Source organism: Carassius auratus, unplaced genomic scaffold, assembly GCF_003368295.1.
Source record: "Carassius auratus strain Wakin unplaced genomic scaffold, ASM336829v1 scaf_tig00215808, whole genome shotgun sequence".
Taxonomy (NCBI): Eukaryota; Metazoa; Chordata; class Actinopteri; order Cypriniformes; family Cyprinidae; genus Carassius; species Carassius auratus.
In genome coordinates this window covers 838,375-859,448 of record NW_020528251.1, presented here as the reverse complement: position 1 = coordinate 859,448, position 21,074 = coordinate 838,375, and the positions used below count along the sequence as shown (strand labels likewise).

The 21,074-nt window shown below is 37.8% G+C and overlaps 1 protein-coding gene across 7 annotated transcripts in view; it reads left to right on the top strand.

The window, feature by feature from the left end:
- The window catches only part of LOC113095923 (IQ motif and SEC7 domain-containing protein 1-like), a 158,644-nt gene that overhangs the window by 115,428 nt on the left and 22,142 nt on the right, over positions 1 to 21,074 (top strand). Inside the window, exon 1 of one of the 7 annotated variants that reach the window (XM_026261265.1) lies at positions 2,881 to 3,343. The exons of 5 other annotated variants lie outside the window; for them this stretch is intronic. In XM_026261265.1, the coding sequence (XP_026117050.1) occupies positions 3,306 to 3,343 (38 nt within the window). In that variant the 5' untranslated portion in view covers positions 2,881 to 3,305. Of the gene's footprint in view, positions 1 to 2,880; positions 3,344 to 17,909; positions 18,677 to 21,074 lie in introns of those variants that run through there. One more of the 7 variants, XM_026261264.1, reaches the window with a different exon arrangement.

The following is a 21,074-nucleotide window of genomic DNA, read 5'->3' as shown; positions in this document are numbered from 1 at the left end:
CATATATATATATATATATATATATATATGTATACACACACACACACACACACAGAGAGTAACCAGTTTGCATTTGAAACTAAGACCCTAGCAGAGTTTGGCAGCTGTCCACTTAGATCAGTTACAGCAGACACACCAATGATTACTTACTTAATAGTAGTTTGCAGCAGTCATTTTGCTTTTGAAGGAATCTTTAATAGACAATTATCCAAGGACTGTTTTGGCTCCAGTGGTCGCCAAGCGCCACTTCACTTTAGTCACAAGTTTGGTCAAGTGGGCCATGAGGGGGCTTTGTGCCTCCACAGATGACTGAGCCTCTGTGTGTTTGTTGTGCAAGGCTCTGCCGTTTTTAAGGGCAAAAGCCGAACATGAGCTAATCATGGACACCACCTGCCGGATTCAGTTTGCAATCCCATTAAAGTTAAATCCTTCCTATACAGTCAAAGAGCGATTGTATTGCGCTTAGATTAGCAAGTACACAAAACTTGAGGTCCTGGCACTCGTACGGGTGCCTCTGCAGTTCGGATCTCTTGGTGATGTGAGCCGAGGTCAGTCCTGAGACATTTGCTTTTCAGGAACGTGTACAGGAGATTGATGCCGCTTCATGCTAGCTGCCGTCTGAAGGCACAACAGTAAGTTAGCAACTCTTATTCGCTTGATCCAACTCTTATGGCTTGATCCAAATATAAACAGCAGATAGCCACGAGTGGGATTTAGCTCAGAGTATGTAATAAAACAGTATCAAATCAAATTTTAAGAATAACAGCAGCAAGTTCTGAGTTTTACCAGAATTGTGGAAGTTGAGAAAGCAACAAATTTGAGAAACAAATTCAAGAATAGCAGAGAACTGATCTGGGGGGTAACGTGTTACTAGCGTGTTTTTTTTTTTTTGTTTTCATTTGATTGTGCCGCTTTTTTTCAGTGTTTTCTATTTAAACACACAGTATGTGGACTTTTTTTAATTGTTACAACACTCATCTTTCGTCGCAGGCATGACATGGTGTTTTTATTTAGTATCAGTGGCCCCTTACAGGTGCTAAAAGGTTCGTTGTGGTTAAATTGGGCTTGAAGACGGAAGATAATTATTTGTGTGGTTATTGTTAGTAATTCGCAGGTCGAATGAAAAATATACAGAAATGCATTTAAACACAACTGCATGCCTACAGAACGTTCTTCATACATGGATGAGATGTTCTTCATCGAATTCAGTACATACTATGAAAGTAGGAGAATTTGGTTTTATGGCAAAGCTGTAAATAAAATAAAATATAAAAAATAAAAATCTGTGACCTTGCAGCATGGTCAAACCAGAAAACCGGGACACAGTCCCTTTGGATGAGGACAAGAGCATCGAAACGCCACCTTCAACAGAAAACACACCAGGGGAGAAAGACAGAGAGGGCGAGAGAGGGAGGAGAGGGATGAGAGCAGGGGGAGGGGCTGAGAGGAGCATAAAGAGAAAGTGACGTGGAGAGACAGAGAAAACGAGAGGGTGTTTGAGGGACAGGAGGCTGGGGGAAAGGAGAGAGGCAGACGGCCCAGGTGGAGTGCATCGTCACGCTGGGTGAGAGGAGCTCCATCCACTGCAACAACGCAGGCTTTTCATGCTCAGGGGCAACCGAGTTTATCCTCCGCAGCTTAAGTTAAGGGCGAACCTCCGGACCCTGCTGTTTGCATGTTATTTGTGGCTAGCTGGACTCAGGATGGAGTGAGAGGTATGTGTGTGTTTGCAGGTGTCTGGCAAAGATGACTGCAGCAGCTGTTGAGGCATGCAGCTATATTTCTCTCTCTCTTTCTCTTTCGCTCGTTCTTGCTCTCTCACTCTCTTCCGTAGTCTGATGTCATTCTGACTGTGCAAACTAGCTAGAGGACACCGGGTTGTTTGCTTACTAAGCCAAACTGACTAAAAACTTTCAGATGATGTCTGAAATCTCCGATGACCTCCAGAGTTTGACTTTACATTTCTTTCCTTAACTTTGCTGATGGAGCACAGTGATCTGTAGGGTGGCTAGCATTGATCTCGGAGCTTGTTTATCATATTCATTCATTAAGAAGCAGAAACAACTGACGCAAACACATTTAACATAGATTGGCTTCCCAAAAACCATTAAAGAAATTAAATGCAAGAGCAAATGGGAAAATTACATCCTTGTGCTAGACGTTCCTTACCGTTTTATATTTATGTAAAGCAAGACTCATTTTATCTTTTCAGATCCTGAGGTCAGCCTGTTTTTTTCTGCTTCTACTGTGTCCCCGGTGTATTCTGGTGCTGATCCAGGGAATGTTTTGGCTCTTGTGGCGTCCTTGGGAGGTGGATTTTTTTTGTTTGGGGGAGGATTATGCAACATTAAGCTGCTTGGTATCAGATAATGCAGCAATAATCATTCTTTGTGGTTATGAATTCAGCGATATTCATCAGAGCTGCTGGTGTTTTTGCACTCATATGAGTGTCAGCTAAACTATCTTTGGATCTGTTGATTTAATTAGATTCTAAGTTTAATCACATACTTGGAATATGTGAACATGTGGGTAGAACAATTCATATTTTCAACATAATATTTTCATATTTTCAGCACATATGCTGTGCTTTTATATATTATATAGTTGGGATGCCCCATATGTCTGTCCGATATCTATTGATATTAGAGATTAGTTGAATTTTACTTGTTCATTTTCTATATTTTTAGATGGAGAAATAAAAAAATAGATGTTAATATTAATATCGATAACAGTTTTAATATGTAAGCTTTAAATAATTTATATTGGCTCGAATTTAAGAGACTTAATGGGATATTTCACCCAAAAGTATTAATTATGTCTTCATTTACAGAATGAAATTCCAAAACTGTATGACACTAAAGAAAAATTGTTTTGTTTAGGACTTCTTTGACTTCATAAACAAAAGTTTTTTTTTTAATTCTAAATGTTGCACGGACGATATTAAGTCACACAGGTTAGCAATCGATAAAGATAAAGAGTAACTCTCGATAAAGAGTAATTGATAACCGAATTTGAATTTTGGGGTGAACTATCCCTTTAAAATCGATGCTATATTTGTACCCACAGATCAAGCCCGAGATATGTCAGTTCTTCTGTGACATTAATAACAGCTGTGCATTTGTATAGTCATCCAATCCTGCATGACTCATCAAGAATATTTCAGATCTCTTCCTAGGGTTACACAGTTGTCTTCGCTGCTGTCGCACAGCACACATCTACTAGAAAACAAGGACAAGTCACACAGCATAATGATGGCATGATACTAATGGTCCCTGCGCTGTTGGGCCGAACACATCCCGACAGTCATGTGGTCTGAAAGATCTCTCTGGGCACTGATGTGTTGGTGAGTTTGACATTGGGGTTTTGAGTCTCCCATGTGCAATCTTGCATTTATTATGGCTTCTTTCCTCAAGGGATTCACAGGGCCATAACAAAACAAGTCTATTTCTGTCAAACAGCTCCAGCTCTGTCTAGGGGATCGCTGGTGTGTTTGGCGTGTGATGTCGATGAGGGAATGTGACAGTGATGGTCACTATCAGATTGGGTGTGTTGGTTTCAGGTTAGCTGACATGATTCTCGGAAACGGGGCAGTGTTGTTCCAGATTATGATCGCTGATCCACGGATAAAACCATATCACATATGTCAGCAGCCATTATGAAGTTAAACATCATATGGAAAGCTAGTGGTAATCCTAAAGCGCTGTGGGTGGCATGTAATAACTTTATAAAAATGGACGAGAATGGCTGAAACTAATTTTTCTTATCATGAAAAGGTCTCAAAGCTTTACATATTTTTACACAGCTTTACACTGCTGTTATGCAGTTTGCATTGTGCAGATATTATTTAAATGAATGCATTTTTGGCACCTTGTGATGGCTGACACCCCGGCTGTCTTGGTACTTTTAAATAACTGCCTTAAATATATAAATAACTTTGAAAATTGAGGTCAAGCTAATTAAGATTCAGCTCTGTCCTCTGTCAGCAGATGAGATATCAAACCAGTTCTTTCCTCTTAGCTCTAAATAAATGTTAAATATTTGATTATGATTGCATTTCATAGGGCCAGAGGAGTGTTTGGTGCGCCCGAATTTGTCCTGTGTTTGAGTTACTGCAGGACTTGTCTTTAAATTAGTATTCAGGACGTAAGGTTTAGTGATTGGCCATGAAATTTTTCAAAGCTAGGCTGATGCAGTATGAAGCAGGGATATGTAGCATACCTTCTCATCTAAATCTGCTGTGTCACTGTGTGATGCCAGGAGCCTCTGAGGACAGAGCATAGGGAATAAGACGCCAGGTATGGTATATTTACCATGAATGAAAATGAACAACTGGAAGAATTTGATCTTTTGATTTCTTATTGATTCTTTATAAAACAGCTAAAGTAGAAACTTGCCTGAGGGTTTAAACTAGACACAAATACAGTAAACAGTAAGGAAAGCCTGCCCATCCTTACATATATGGTCCTGTTTAAAGTTTGGGGTAAAAAAACATTTTATTTTTACTACGTTTTTTAAATAAATCTCTTATGCTCACTGAAGCTGCCATTATTTGACCAGAAATGCGGTAAAAACAGTAATATTGTGAAATATTATTACAGTTTAAAATAACTTTTCTATTCGAATATACCCTATTTTTCGGACTATAAGTCGCACCTGAGTATAAGTCGCATCAGTCCAAAAATACATCATGATGAGGAAAAAAACATATATAAGTCGCACTGGACTATAAGTCGCATTTATTTAGAACCAAGAGAAAACATTACCGTCTACAGCCGCGAGAGGGCGCTCTATTCTGCTCAGTGGAAGCCTACAGAAGTACTGAACAGCATAGAGCGCCCTCTGGCTGCTGTAGATGGTAATGTTTTTCTCTTGGTTCATGTCAAATTAATTTTGATAAATAAGTCACACCTGACTATAAGTCGCAGGACCGGCCAAACTATGAAAAAAAGTGTTACTTATATTCCGGAAAATACGGTATTTTAGAATGTAGTTTATTCTTGTGATAGCAAAACTGAATTTTCAGCATCATTACTGTAGTCTTCAGTGTCACATGATCCTTCAGACATCATTTTAATATGCTGATGTGGTGTTCCGCGAAACATTTCTTATTAGTAATGTTGAAAAAAAAAAACTGCTGTTGAGCTGCTGGAAACTGTGGAATGGTTATGAGTGATTTGTCCATAAACTCATCAAGCTTCATCAGTAAAAATGGTTTGAATGTTTGTGCTATTGCACTTTTACTTCCAAATGTTTCTGTCTTTTGATGTAAAAATATAATAGTATATTAATAAATATTTTTATATTATTTTATATTATTTAAAATTATAATTTATAAGTATATTCCGTATAACATTTAAATTTTTATTAAATTAAATTTATTAACAAATAATATGTGTTGGGACCAGGAAAATAACATATTTGTGTTGGGACCAGGAAAAACGTCGGCAGGGCAAGGAGAAATCTTTTAAGTCCTGCATTCTATAGTGTTCTAGTGTGTGTGTGTATATATATATATATATATATATAGTTATAGTATATTTCAGGATACCTAACTCCTAATGAAGTAGAGAAAGAAAGGAAGTCTCTTATTCTTGATGTACATACTTAATTAGTGTATTCAGAATCCAGCCAGAGCGAATTGTGGGTGGTTAGTGAAAAGCACTGTAACATAGCTCACAAAAGTTATGCAGCTGTTAAATGAATTCCCCACAAAGTGTTTCTGCTTTTGGAGGCTCAGTGGTAGGATCTATTTTTGCTTTTGTGCTTATTAAAGCACCTGTCTGGTCAGCTCTGGTGTAGTGATTTACTCTCCATATCCATGCAAAACATGCCATGATAATCACAAGCTGTAGATGTTTGCTGTTGGAAAATAGTTTGTTTGGTTTGCATTTCGCCCTTCTATTTTAGTACAAAAACAAAAATCTTGATAGTGATCTCTAGAATCTGAACAACAGCACACTGTTTGGATGCTGCAGATTGATTGTTGCCATCCACTCCAAGTAAACAGCCCTTAAATATTTTTTAGTCATGATGCGCAGCCCTATGTTTATAGACGATGTCACGTTTGTTTGTAATTTGTTGCAGTGTGTTCAGTCAATCTGCAGCAGGCTCCGCAATAATTGCTGCTTGGCTTCTATTAGCTGAATCTGCCGGATCTACCGAGAAAAAATAAATAAAATTCTGAGGAATCCAGGGGAGAAGAATGCAGGGTCAGTGTTGGTCTGTCTACACTACACGCGACAAAGTGACCTTTGCAAATCATTTGAACTTTGTGTCACTATGTCATAAATACTAGGAGGCATCAGTTTACTGTCTGGGATTTCTTGTGTCGCGGCGCATCAAGTATAGTCAGTCACACAGCATCGCTGATTTTAATGGGTTCTATTGTATTTTGTCACATCGCACCGTGCCGCTCGCTCACGTCCGTTGTAGACACGGTGAGAGCCAGGCATGCATGTGAACTCTGAATTCCATTCGCTTCCTCTACTATTTGTGCCTGAATTGACACATACGTATTCCATACTATGTTTCCTTGTAAAAACAGTTGCTTATGGCTTAGGTGAAGGTAAACAAATTAAGAAAGAAAGAGCATAATGTTCTCTGCAGTTTAATGTCCCCGTTGCTTTCTGTGTCATGTTAATCCAACAATAAAACACAGAGGAAAAATCACTTTTGTAGCTTTAACACAAATGTATTAGATTTAATATAATATAATAATATATTTATTTGTACAGTGAAGACTATCAGTGTTATTTTCTAGTTGATTATTTAATTTCTGTACCTGAATACTGTTAGACTTGCCTTAAAAATACAAAGCACTGTTTATTCAATTTAGATCTTATATTGAGATTATATTTGTCTGTGCTTGTAATTTGTTTATTTCCTATGCTGATTTACTCTTCTACAAAAATCACCCCAATCACTGAATTATTATTATTATTATTTTTTTTTAAATAGAGCTATTAAAGTCATCTGGTTATTAATTTGTTATTCATTCGCAATATATATCAAAGAAAAACAAAATATCGCAATGTGAGTTTTTTTTCCAATATTGTGCAACCCTACTTTCAACAAAAAGCAAAAGTGAAGGCATATGGAGGAAGCCTCGATCTTTACAAGAGAGTGACATTTCACTAGATCTGCATCTTTGGCTAAGTCTTTGAAAACATAATGGGTTGAACGACCTTTGGAAGTGACCTTACTTCCTCTCTGAGCTGCAATAATAAAGCATTCACTTCCCTAGACAGAATACAAATAATTGAAAGATACTAAATCACTGATAACCAAAAACAACACTACTAGTTTCAAAATTACACATCCGCTTTCATTTCTCCTTGTATATCAAAGACATCAAGGCATTTAGTCTGTGCCAAACTCTGAAAGATTTCAAAAGTGGGTTTAAAAGCAATGGCCTCTGTGTGACCCATGGAAACACATCACTGTATAAGAGCACGAAACCGAAAGCTGCTTTCTGGAATGAGGTGTGGACAGAGTTGCAGTGTGAGCACTGCAGATGTTTGACTGTAGGGTGTGTGTTTGTGCGTGTGTTTGCATGTTCCAGCTTGTGTGACTTTACAAGTGAAGTTACTGCAGACTCTATGCAGCTCGAGGGAAGGGAGGGACAGACAGAAGCAGTTCTGTGGCTGGCTGGTAACGTCAGCTCTGACAGGCCACATCATCCCAGCTTATCGTAAGATCCCTGACACACTATTCCCAAGAAACTACAATTACTCGCCACATAAAGAGGTTATAGTTACTGGAGATTAGAAGTTTCCAACACATGCAGGCCTGGATATTTTGTCAACAACCTAGAAATGTAGAGGAAACTGTATATTTTATTGTATTATATATTTAAATATTGTGTAAAACTTCCGTAATTTTATTATTAAATTCAATTAAATTACATTTTTATTAAATTATTAGCTTATTTGTAATAATGATAGGTAAAAATTGATTTTTATATTTATTGAGTAATGGTTGCTGTAAAATTAGCTTTGAATTTTAAAATATATTGTAATAGAAAACATTATTTTAATTTGTTGTAAAATTAGGTTTTTACTGTATTTTTATCAAATAAATGCAGCTTATTTAAACCTTTAGAATTTTAAATAAACACACACACACACACAGACACACACATATAGTACACCATCATTCAAAAGACTTTTCATACTTCTCTTATGCTATGGTTTGTATTTCTTGCTGTTAAATTACATTTTGTAATTTTTTTTCCACTCTCAAGTTTTCTGCAGACCCTCCAGCTCAACAATTATAGAAAAGCATTATTTAATAAGATGTCACTCTTCAAATATTGTGCTCACGCTATGTTTATCCTGCCTTTCTTTCCGTTGCTTCATTCTTCAGCTGTGAGTCATGACAAATCATATTATTAATACCTTAAGGACACAGCGTATAATTATTATGTTCCCACTCATTGACTTCTCATTAATTTGAAATGCATATTTCTTTTCTTCCACCTTGTAAAAGCCTGATGAGAAATCATCCGATTATCTTCAGAAGGGTGTTACGCCCAGTTGTGTAAATATAGACGTCCGTGGCTTCTTCGTGGTAACATGGGAGAAAAAGCCTAGCTTCGGTCAAGCTTGGAAAAACAGTTAAAAGGTTTCTAGGATGGACACGATTTGACCCTGAGGCCTAAGAAATTCTTACACATCAGCTTTCACAGAGATCTTACCAGGTTATATTTGGTTAGAACAGAAGAGGTTCAATCCAAACTTCAATCTGCAGCCAACTGTCTGAAAAGTGAAAAGCATTTAATTACACTCAGATTCTTTGACTACTAAAAACTATCCCAAAATTACTTTGGGAAATGTATTATACTGCATCCATCTATCAATGACCCTTTAAAATTAGTGTATTACTATGATGCACGTAACACAGTGTCTACCAAACAATAAGCTGTTCGACTTCACAATGAAATAATTAACCATTTAGAATCGTATCTGAAGTTTCAGTTATTGGGAGAGAGATTCTTGGTCAATGAGATTGTGGGCGGGGCTACCCAGTGACACATCATCACAATGGTTAGGATAAAAACATATGATTGAAAAATGGAAAAGATAGCTTTCATAGCTTATTGTGTTAACATTTTGACCCTGGTTAGCATGTGCATCGTGTTAACATGCCTTTTTATGTTTGTTTGCTATTAGCCTGCTGAGATTTGACACAACCCAGCAAATATTCCGCCATAAATCTCCAAATTATTGCTAATAAATGCAAAGAGGCATTACTAATAAGTAGGCCCACTCAGATTCTGCGGCCACAGATTTCCACAGATGTTAATTTAGTGAATATTTCGGGTAATTTGATTATGCTTTTCAGCTGAGCGTGTAGTACTCTCGGTTCTGTTAAACACATTTTAGCATGTTTAAATCCTCTCGGCAGAGCTACAGAGCTGTTCAGTGCGGAACATCCACAGATTCATTTTATTTTAACATCGCTAATGTTGAATTGAGAGTAAAGTTGAGGCATGTAAAATAAACATACATCTAATGTATGTCACATTTACAGACCATATGGTTTTTATAGATGCTGTATGGTTTTAGTGATGTTTCTAGAGGATTGAAACTGGTTCTAGATCAGTGTAAGCAGTGAGCAGGAGTTGGTGTGGCGTATCTGTGTTGGTATGCATGGACGGCCCTACACGTCTGCTGAATGCCCCTTGTAAAGGTTACTCTCGACAGCTCCCAGATGTGCTCCACTATTTGTGCAATTGCAAATGCTGCCTGAGACCACCTCAGCAGGTAACCCAAGTAAACTAGTATGGAATTTATAGCGAAATGCTCGTTTTATAGGAGTTTGTTAACCATTTTCATTGCATGTTGCTGTGCTTGAGTTTTACAGGGATCGGTTTATGTCAAGCTATTATCTTTTATAAGAACGTACTCTACTGGCACAGAAAATGAATCATTTTGCCAGGGGTGCCAGAACATATAGGTCGGTGTTCATATCTACAGCATTTTTTAGATTTATTGGTATTTTTTTATTGTCTCATAAAGTCCCACTCTGTTCATTTCAGCATTTTAATATTTTCACTGGAGATATCAAATGATGTATTCTGATGTTTGTAAGCCACCATAAATATTTTTTTCACAGTGTAACACATGTGCTCATTCTAAACATTCCTTGACGTTCTCCTGATGTTTCCCAGTGATTTTCCATAACATTTTCATTCTTTAACTGAGCTGGATGATGATGTCAATCAATTCAATGATGAACTGACTTTTTGCATTATTGACACACTATTTTCTTATTCAATGCTGTTCTGTTGCTTTGTTACAATCTGTGTTGTTAAAAGTGCTATATAAATAAAGGTGACTTGACTTGACTTTCATGTGATTATAGTTGAAGGGCTGCATGTAATGTCATTTCATTGATATTCATGAACTAAATGGCTGACACAAATTGTTGTTTTGTTACGCCCTGCCCTTGAAATCACAAATGAATTCATCACCAGGAGAAAGAGAATTAGACCGTGGAAATTGGTTTGATTGATATGTAGATATGGCCATTGTTGTTGTTTTGTTTGTTTTGTCTCCTGCCACAGTATAAGATGATGACAAAATAGCATTTGGTGTAGAAACTTGTTCAAAATGTTGATTTTCAATATGGCTCTTACAAACATTGATTATGACAATCATAGTATTTTGGTTGATACTATGGTTACCATGATTAAACGTTGCAAGGATGATGTGGAGGAACACTTCTGAATCATTGTGATAAAAAAAAATAAAGAAGTTCGTCATGTCAGGGCTGTGATCCTCTATAAAACACAATTTTTAAGAGATGAAATGACCTCAAAGTTTCTCTGAACACTTAAATTGAAAACACTCCAGTCCTTCTCACATTTCATGCCACATTCTTACATACTGAGAGAAAATGACTTTGACATGCGCCTTGAAGTTCTCACAAAGGTCCTTGTGTGAAACTTCCCACACGTGAGTGAAATCGATCATTGGATCTGCCGCATGTTATGAGCCTTGGGATTGTTCGGATGGATGACCGTATACATCTCCCCCACTGACGTTATTGTAAAAAAAAAAATATTTTTTTTTTTTATGAACACAGAATGAAGAAAACGATTCACTCTCTTTTTCTATTAAAAATCATTACAGGATCTAACAAAGGCTCAAGTCAAATGGCCCTCCTCACTGTCTGTTTTAGACATTGTTTTTCTTTTGGCAAGTAAAAAAATAATAATCATCCTCCATAGTTCTCAAGTTTTTTTTATTTCAATTAATGGAACATTTTGTTTATGATTTTAGTAAATAACCCTAGCTACATTGCATTTGCAAATACAAGCATTCGATAAGAAGCATTATGATAAGATTATTTGTCACAGGATCTCAGCATGGTTTCACATTCACTCTGACTTCAAATCACGCACAATTCAGAGAAAGCAATCAGCTGTGCAATCACTACTCCCTTCCTTTAAACATCAACACAAACACACACACACACTCGCACTTCCCCATAACCACTCCCTGATCCCTCCTCGGCAGAGCAGGAAGACACACGGTAGGGCGGGCGGCAGAGACATTACCTGGTGCCAGTGCTAATGCTATGACTGGAGCAGACAGCAGTGCAGTGCGTGTAGCCTATGGCAATGGAATTTATAGGAAACAAATTGAAACATTTTTGGTGACCTCCAGTAAAGGAATTTCAAGCGAGGGACTGGAGATTTGTGTTGTGTTTTGACAGCTGGCATCACGGGTAGGTTAAGCACCTTTACTGTTGTTGGATTTAAGGTTGTTTGGAAGCGTGTGATGTGTGCTGCTGTTCATTCAGGTAATTTTGCATTTAGCAATGGCATATCACTAGCACATTTACATTTGCAGCATAATTACAGATGAAGTTGTGGAATAGAGAGTTCACAGTGTGTGAAAGGGTGATCATTTGTTAATAAAACCACCTTGAAGCTTGAATAGAGAGCGACTGAGATCTGTATGTGTCAGTTGCCTCTTTTACTGCCAACATGTCTCTCACTGTGATGAGATGGGACTCGTCTAGTCACTACCCATCAATCAAGGTGCCTAAAGAGACAAACATACACAGATGAACCTTTGCTGTCCTTGCTTTAGGAAGGGAGAATACCATTTATTTTATTTTTGATCTAAACAAATATTTGATCATTTATACCTATACCTTAATAAAATAGACATTTTTGTGTTTTATGAGTAATTAATAGACTCATCTTAACATTAAAAAGCCATTATTTGCATTAAAAAGGCTTAAACTATGAATTATGTACATCATGTATTTAAAAGTTAGTGGTCAGTTAGATTTAAAGTGACAGTAAAGACTTTTACATTTTTTTAAAAGATATCTATTTTAAATTATAGCTTTTCTTTTGAATTGTATTCATCAAAGAATCCTGAAAAATCTTTTTACAGTTGTCAATACAACTGTTGAGTTCAACTGTTTTCGATATTGATAAAAGTAATAAATGATGATTGATTTGTTTTTACTGTATTTTTGATGGAATAAATGCAGCCTCGTGAACATAAGAGATCTCTTTACATTTCTGAACGGTGTGCAATGAATAATATACAGAAAAATCAGAGTGTTTTCCGTTTCCATTTAGTCATTTAGCAGACGCTTTCATCCGAAACGACTTTCAAATGAGGACAATGGAAGCAATCAAAATCAGCAAGAGCGCAATGATTCCATTTATTAAAATCATTTATAGAAAATAATCAATGGTTGAACAACCTGTAAAGTTTTATCATAAACTATTAGCCTATAAATAATGTCATATAGCTTAGTTTTTAGTTAAATATTTCAACACTACATTGCTTTCTCTGTTTGAATATTATATGTGCTGTGACTGACCTAATGGAATTATTTTCCTTTCAAAGCATATCATTTTCATGCTAAATAAAAGTGGTGAAAAACAGTATGAATCAATATTTGCATGTGGGAATCAATCGTTCTGAAGCAACATCGTTGTTCATTGAACATTGAACATTGTTTTTTCTTTAGTACCCGTGCAGTCCGGCTGTGTCTGTTCCTTCATTTTCTCTGTCTGCTTCCTTTATCGACTCAAAAGATGGCAATCTGAGGGTCATATATCAGGCCACTGTTAGATGCCTGTCATCTTGTGGCTTGAGACGAATTTGAGACATTGACAGCTTCTAGGCAGAGCTCCAGCTCTAGATGGGGCTACTTTGTCCCTTCCTGCTGCCAGGACAGAGCTGGTCTCGCATAGCCAGACCTTCAGACTGATGGCTGAAGGTCTGGAATCCATAGCAGCTTTCATTGGCCAAGGCCCGCCCATGAGGCCATTTGACCAACATGTCAAACTACCAATCACAGTTCGTTTCGTTCAGCGTCATGTTTCAGGGTGTGGAAATGTCACCACAATAACAGACTGGTGTGTAAAACTCTCAGATCTATTTTAAAGATTCTATGCCACGAACTTTCAATATTTGACAAACTTTTGAAACTCCAGTGTTTAGTTGATCCTCATAAGCACTCGTCGTCACAGTTGTAAACACGTTGGCTTTCTTCTTTCGTGAGAGGGTTTGGCACCACAGCATCTTTGTACTTTTGTGTCCCATATGCATCAGATGTTTAGCCAATGGTCCATGGGTGTGACAGCTGAGGCTGAGACTAGGATGGAGCAGGCAGGGAGGATGCTCAACCTCAGCGGTCATTTTGGACGAGAGGGATCGTCCTGGACCTGATAATTTTGTTTGTTTGTCTGTGTATTTATTCACACATGCCTCCAGATACATTGCAAGGACAACAATTAGAAAGATAAAAGGCTCTCATTTTCTCTTGCTTTCTAAACAAAATGTAGTTATCCATAAATGGCTTTTAGCTACAGCAGTGAAATTGCTTGTTCTAATTTATCAATGTATCATTAGGTTTCCAACACATATAGTACAGAAACTACAGTGCTGCACCCAACAAATCTTTAAAAGCTTAACTTTATATAGAAAAGACTTCATTTGGAAGACTTCCTGATCAATCTAAATTCAAAGCCTCATCCTCCAAAGCTCCTGTCATAGGTCCAAACTAAACTAAGCAATACCGTTTTTGCATGTAGCAAAACATTTTTTGTTTGTCATTACTCAATTTGTAAATGTGATTTAAATTAGCAGAGCCTTTGTGATTCATTCATTAAAAGAATTGTCTGATAATAGACTTTTATTCATGAATTAAGATAATACACTGGTAGAAAATGTATGTTTTAATATGCAGCACTTGGTTGACTCCTTTCAAAGTACTTATACTCAATAATTCAATGGTCACCTTCATTAACGTAATATAACGTAATAAAAAAAATGTCTATCAGGCAAGCCTGTTTGTCAGTAGTCAATGGCTAACATCAATGTAACGGCGCTGACACTTGGCTCTTGGAAGACAAAATAGAGTGTTTGGTGTTGCAGGTCTGATGTAATTTACCACATTTGTTGTATTATCGCTGCTGGGTGAAATAGAGAGGTAAATGGAGCTGCACTATTTCAACTCATGAGGCAGCTCTCAAGCATGCTGACGATAAAGAAGAATAAAACCTTTAAAAATATCTCTGACCCTGACTGACCTGAACCGCATTTCCTCTGCAGGGAAGCTATTTGCTATTTTATTCAGGATGCAGGAAGCCGAAATGGTTGTGTTGCATCGGATGGAGTGCAACGGTACAACACTTAATCCATCACAAAGACCCACGCGGGGGAAACCGTGATGGAGGACCACACGTGGACAGGATCCATCAGATTAGAGATTAGGTCTGTGAGAGAAGCCAAAAGCGTGTTTAAGCACAACTATGGCGTATGGAGGGCGGGAGGTGATTGCAAATATAGACGGAGGTCAACTTCACCCAACCAATCACGTTTATATAGCCTTAAATGGACTGTGTTGATCAAACTTATCTGCAGACTTTATAACCTAAACAGGAAATGGTTATCTGTCAATCAGGCTGAGTTGGAACTTGCTCCTTATAGGTTGTAGCTTAATATTGGGTCGGTTTAGACAGAATTAGCATTGAGAGAACGAACAGTATGTGCTGATAAACAGCTAGCAATGCTATTTACGGGAGTTTACTAGTCCACCGCTGCTCTTTAGATGAATAGAAAGGTGCAAGGAGCACTTAACTCAAAGCGGCTTAATGATCTCTAAATTACAGCTGGACCTAAAGACAAACATGTCTTCGTCTCGTGCTAGGGCGGCTGACGGGCGGATGGCCTATGCCATATAATTATGTGTACATGAAATGAGGGTGATGTGCATTGCAAACCCACTTTAAGGGCCTTGGAATGGTCATTGAAATCATTCTGTACTATTTTGTGATTGTTGTTATTGTTTTGTTGCTGTATAGATTATAGAGTGGCTGTTACCTAAAACACTAGTCTGTAGGTTTCTGATTTCACATCAAGACACTGAGAGGGCTTAAGTGGATTTTTCAACCAAACAAATTTAATTTACTCACCCTCATGCTGACTTTCTTCGGTAGAGGAAAGGACAAATTTTGAAGAATTACTTGGTTGATCTTGGTCTGGACTGTCAAGCTAAAAAATGACAAAAAGAAAAACACTATAAAAGTATTCTGAACCTGCCATATGGCTTTAAAAGTCATGTAAAGTCATGAAATATAGTGCAGATCGTATGGATCAATTTTGATAATGTTTGGGGTGCTTTTTCAAGCCCATATTCACTTTTTAGAGTGAATATTATATTATATTATATTATATTATATTATATTATATTATATTATATTATATTATATATTTTCATGTGTATATATAAACAAAAGAATACACTCTTACAATTATTTTTAAGACAGGATCACAATGTATCTATTGAGAAGGAAAGAAATTAGTTCATTATCCATAGTGGAGATAACATGTAATTTCACACAAAAATCCATTGCAGAATAACACCAGGGACTTGTGTCACTGTAGACAGATTTCAGTAATGAGTTTTTGTTTTTTCCAGACAGACGCAATTGAAATCAGAGATTAAGCTGTTCTATCATGACCTCAGGCTGTAATTTAATTCACACTTGTACTGTAGATTCAATAGGTTTTGTTTCTTAGGAATCAGCGGTATGTTAACAGGAAAAACTCTGAGTTAGTTCCACGGATTGACGATGAGAATGAAGTCAGCACTGGAATGACACTTTAGGATCCTGTCTTTGAGTTCACAGAACGCTCAGCTGTCTGTCAGGCCAGATTGTAGGCTGAGAATAGCAATGACAGCTGGTTAAGAAAAGGCAAAAATAAAAAGGAGTGGGTCATTGAGACTTAAAAACAAATATATAGTGAGTGAGCCAGTGAATAATTCATTCAGCTGCTGTTGTGCAGTGCTGCACGGTTCTGCTATGGCTTTGTGTGGAACTATTTTCATTTGAGTAAAAACAAACGTCTAAAATTTAAGTTACATAAGTTACTTTGCCGCCTCCCTTTTTCCCATACAGCTCCAAATTGCTGAATATCCTTCAAATATACATTACAAATAGATGTTTTCTACAGTCATTGTAGTGTTTTAGTGGACCTATAATCACATGAATAAATTTGTCACGCTGTTTTCCTTGAAGCCTTATTCTGACAAGCAGGAAAGATTGTATTGCTCTCCGAGCCTTTTAGCATCAAAAGATTTGAGGACCTCAATAATGAACTCTGTCAGGTGGCTCTAAAAGCACTAAGTCACAGTGACCTCCCGCTTTGTATAAGCTAGAAAAGTGAAATGGGTTTTTGCCTCACTGACTTCAACTGCATTCGTTTGTACATACAAAGTAGCAATTCATCAGTTTGGTGATGTTTCGGTATTCATGCATGTGTCCATCCCATTTGGTCTCTGCATTTTGGGAGTGAGTCATGTGCTATTGAATGTATGACTCCTCAGACCCATTAGACGCTGTCACCAATGATTTAATTTATTCCTTGTGTGCCGAGACATTACCAAACTGGCTCCATAAAGGTGATCAGTATTTCAGCTTCTTGCTGCGATTCTGCTTTCCCCTTCAGAGCTGAAGATCTTTGACTAATAGCACATGTACATCTAGAGGCTAACATTGAAGAACAGATGTTAATATGGCTGTCTGGACTCCTTTGGTCTAGTTTTAACCTGTTTTAGTCTTCCTTTAGGGACTCTTAGTTCAGGACGAGAGCAGGGAAAAAGAAATAAGAGAGGCCCTTTGAGATTTTACTCTAATTAGAGAACATCACTTCTCGACCGTTAGACACCAGATTCCAAGATGTGGCCACGTGGGAGCTGTTCGTGTTGACTCTTTCATTTCTCTTTTGGACGAGACTCCTAAAACCAAGCTAGTCTACACTGTGAGGATATTTTCTCTCGCCGCACAGACACTCTAAACTGCACATTTGGGCGGGCGATAGCATCTGGGCTTTGCCTGAGTGACGCCCATTGTTTAGGTAATGATGTCAGAAAGGAAATGCGTAAGCCAGGCCGCCCTCCTTGTGTAAGTAGACAGGAGGAGGGAAAAGATTATAGAGATGTTATAAATACAGCTGTGTGTGTGTGTGTATGTGTGTCCAGAAGACAACTGATCCTTGTCTGTGAAAAAGGCGTCAGCTGAACAATTTTGTTGGCATTTTGGATGCACATTAGACCATTTTTAGGTTTTCCTCAATGAGGCTTTTTGCCTTTGAAAGGGGAGTTCATCCTAAAAATAAATGTTCAATTAGTCATTCTCATGTCGTTCCAAACCTGTGTGACTTCCTTTCTTTCTTATGTGGAATGCAAAAGAAGATATTTTGCAAAGCATTTCAGTGTTTTTTTTTTTTACTGAAAACCTTACAATCAAGGTCTATGGGGTTCAGTTTTGTTTTAGACCCACTGGCTTTTTATTGCATAGACAAAAACAGATGTTCTTTTGTGTTTTCCACAGAAGAAAAGAAAGGGTTTGGAATGACATGAGGGTGAGTAAATGATGACACTTTTTGGGGTGAAGTATCTCTTAAATGCAATAGAAATCCACACAGCTGCTTTAATTCACATCACAGATTACAAAGCGGGTTTGTAACTTTCTTCAGGCTTCATCATGGGTGTGTAAACTGGCCATTGAGTAAAGAACACTTTTTGGCTGCACTTCTCCAGTCCAGTCTGGAGCGTGTGTGCGACACGTTACAAGCTCATATTACTACAGCCGTTGAAACCTGAGAGAGCGCCGGACTTCCTCTATCCAATCCATCCAGTTTTAGTCCATCCTGTGATCGGGCTATTTATAGACTCACATCCTTTTGTCATTCTAGAGGGGCTTCCCGATCCTTTTGTGGCTTTCCAGCCTACGTTCTTTTGGCTCTGTTGCTCCAGACTCGGCGGGCCGGCCTGTTCCCTCCTCTTTGGGTCGGGCTGGTCGTTTATATTCCCACCATCGCGTAGGCTAATTAGTTTTCCTGCCTGTGGAATTCCCGCCCCTTCTCTGCACACCCCTCAGAGCACCCCTTCCGCAAAGTCAGAGGAAAAAGGAGAGAAGGAAAGAGTGCTCACAACAGAGACGGTGAGGATTTAGTGGACTTTAGTGGGACTGAAAGTGTGCCTGTTTTTCCTATGAGACGGCTTTGCCTGGCGAGGAGATGGGAAGCCACATGCCAAAGAGATGTTGATGTTTGTAGGGATCAGAGATCGACATGTGGTGTTTGCACTGTGCTTCAGACAGAAGCCAGTCTCTGCTGGAACTGGGGAGCTGGTAAGATTTCTCTCTCTGTGTGTGTAAGAACATGTATAGAAGTAGAAATAAGTTTAAAGTGTGTCTCTACTGTGTTTTTATCCATTGGGTCGTGGTGTATCGTTGAATCTGGATGGGTTTGTAAGTAGATCACAGATGTTTTATGAGACATCTTGCTCTGTGGCTCTTTGTTTCATTTACCTGCTTTGAATTATAGGGGATCTTCCTGTATTGCGCAAACCCCTCCATTGTTGCTCTGAGCGCACTTCTGCTTCTAGAAGCTTTTGAGTGATGTTTCAGTTGATCAGACACATTTATATCCATGTCATTTCCATGAAAATTTGCAATAATGCCATTCAAGATTTTTCCTTTTCTGTTATTCTTTTTGTCATTGATGAGCTCTATCCATCACTGATTGTAAATGCATATTGTGTTAGTCAGAAATGATAACTAGAGTAGCTTTTTTTTTCAGTGAAGTCTCTACATTAGCCATTTTGCATGTTTTTATTGCTAATGCATGAAGTAAGTATTTGTGTGTGTGAGTTTTTCAGTTGTGTATTTTCTTAACTTGGTCATTGGAAGGTCCCATGGTGGCATTGCCAACAAAACAGTTGGATCTTATTAATCATAACAAACAGAGACATGTATGTATATTAGTGGATCAGCCCTATTAGAATTCATGTAATACCAGAATAAGTGTTGTTGATGTCAGTAAAACAAGCTTTATTTGAACAATGAGTACTTTATGTAAGATGCCGGAGCATTTCCCAGTCATCAACAGGGCTGCATTCATGCAAAGTGGCACTCTTGTGAATGCAGTCCTCTAATGCTCTCAATCCTGGATTTAAACCTTGTGTCATGTGAGGGTCTTAAAGATCACACACATACCAAACAATGACAGAGAAACATATATGTGCTTAATTCTGGGGGAAACCCCCCATCTGTAATTTTGACAGCTTCCTCTGCCCCCACAAAGCCTCAGAAGCCTAAGGTTGTTTAGGGTCAGTAAGATTTGTTTCTTTAAATTACTTTGATAAATATTAAGCAGTACAATTGTTTTCAACATTGATAATAATCAGAAATGTTTCTTGAGCACCAAACCAGCATATTATAATGATTTCTTAAGGAAGACGTGACTCTGAAAACTAGAATAATGGCTGCTGAAAATTCAGTTTTGTCATCACACGAAAAATGTAACTTACTGATCATAAACATACAGCATAAAATTTTTAAAAAAAATAAAATCAGTTGTCAGGGTGGCAGTAAAACCATTAGAGCTTCTAAAGGTTCAGCAAAAAATCCAAAATTAGCACCCAAGAGTTCAAATGAAATGTGATTTAGGTCGTGAAATGTAAATGAGCTTGTTAGTTTTCTTTGTTGGATTCAGCATCTGCACCTCCACTTCACAGTCAATTAGATGAGGTAAGCTCAGCAGAAATTGCTGCCTAAAAAGGAATTTAAAAAAATGCAGAATTGTGGACACTTCTGTTGTACTTTAACTCATGGGAATTGTAGATGATTGAAATTGCCAGTTCCTCTTTATATCTGCATGTTGTAAGTCAACAGTTTCTTGGCTTTGAGTTTCAAACAAGTAATTAAGCTCTGAGAGATAGAGGTTTTATTTTGAGATCCTCATTAAGGTGAACTCCAGGGGAGAGCAAGAGATGGTGCATTTCATCTTCTGTAAGATCCTAACACCTCACCATCTTGTTAGCACTTGTGTTCTTTTACCCTTGTCAGAACCTCCCATATTTCTCTTAGCTGGACGTGACTGAACCCCAAACCAGTCCTATAGAAACGCCTCACGTTGCTGCCTAATGAGACCCTCTGGAAAATACAGAACTTGGCCAGCTGTCTTGAGTTATGGATTTGAGTATGACAGCCTCCGCTGTCTTCACATTTCGCTTGATTGAATAAAACCGCCCATTTATGTACTGTAAACTACATTTTGGGTGCGATAAAATACAGATATTTTGTTGAAGAGATGGTTTAGCCAAAAATATCACCCTCATGTTGTTCAAAACAGATTTTTTTTATTCTTGTGTGAATGATTCCTTTAATGCTGGCTGGACTTCTGAAATGCCCATTGGTGCCCCTAGTGGTCTGTTTGTTTCATTACAAGACATTTTTGGAATGTCGCAAGAAAGTAAGTTAAAACTTGACGCACTTAGAAGCTAATCTGTGCCCATTTTAACAATTACCCCATTTCTAATTAGTGTTTTGAGCACCAGCATATAGATTTGAGAGCACAGTCCTCAGCTCAATTATGGCTTTCTTCCTCATTAAATTCAATTTGCTATTTCGTTCACGGTCTTATTAAATAACATGAGCCAGAAAATTTAAATGAGAGCTGGATTGCCACTCATTCAGCTTTATCCCGCCTTGTAGTTTAAATTTTGCAACTCAACCTTGAACATTT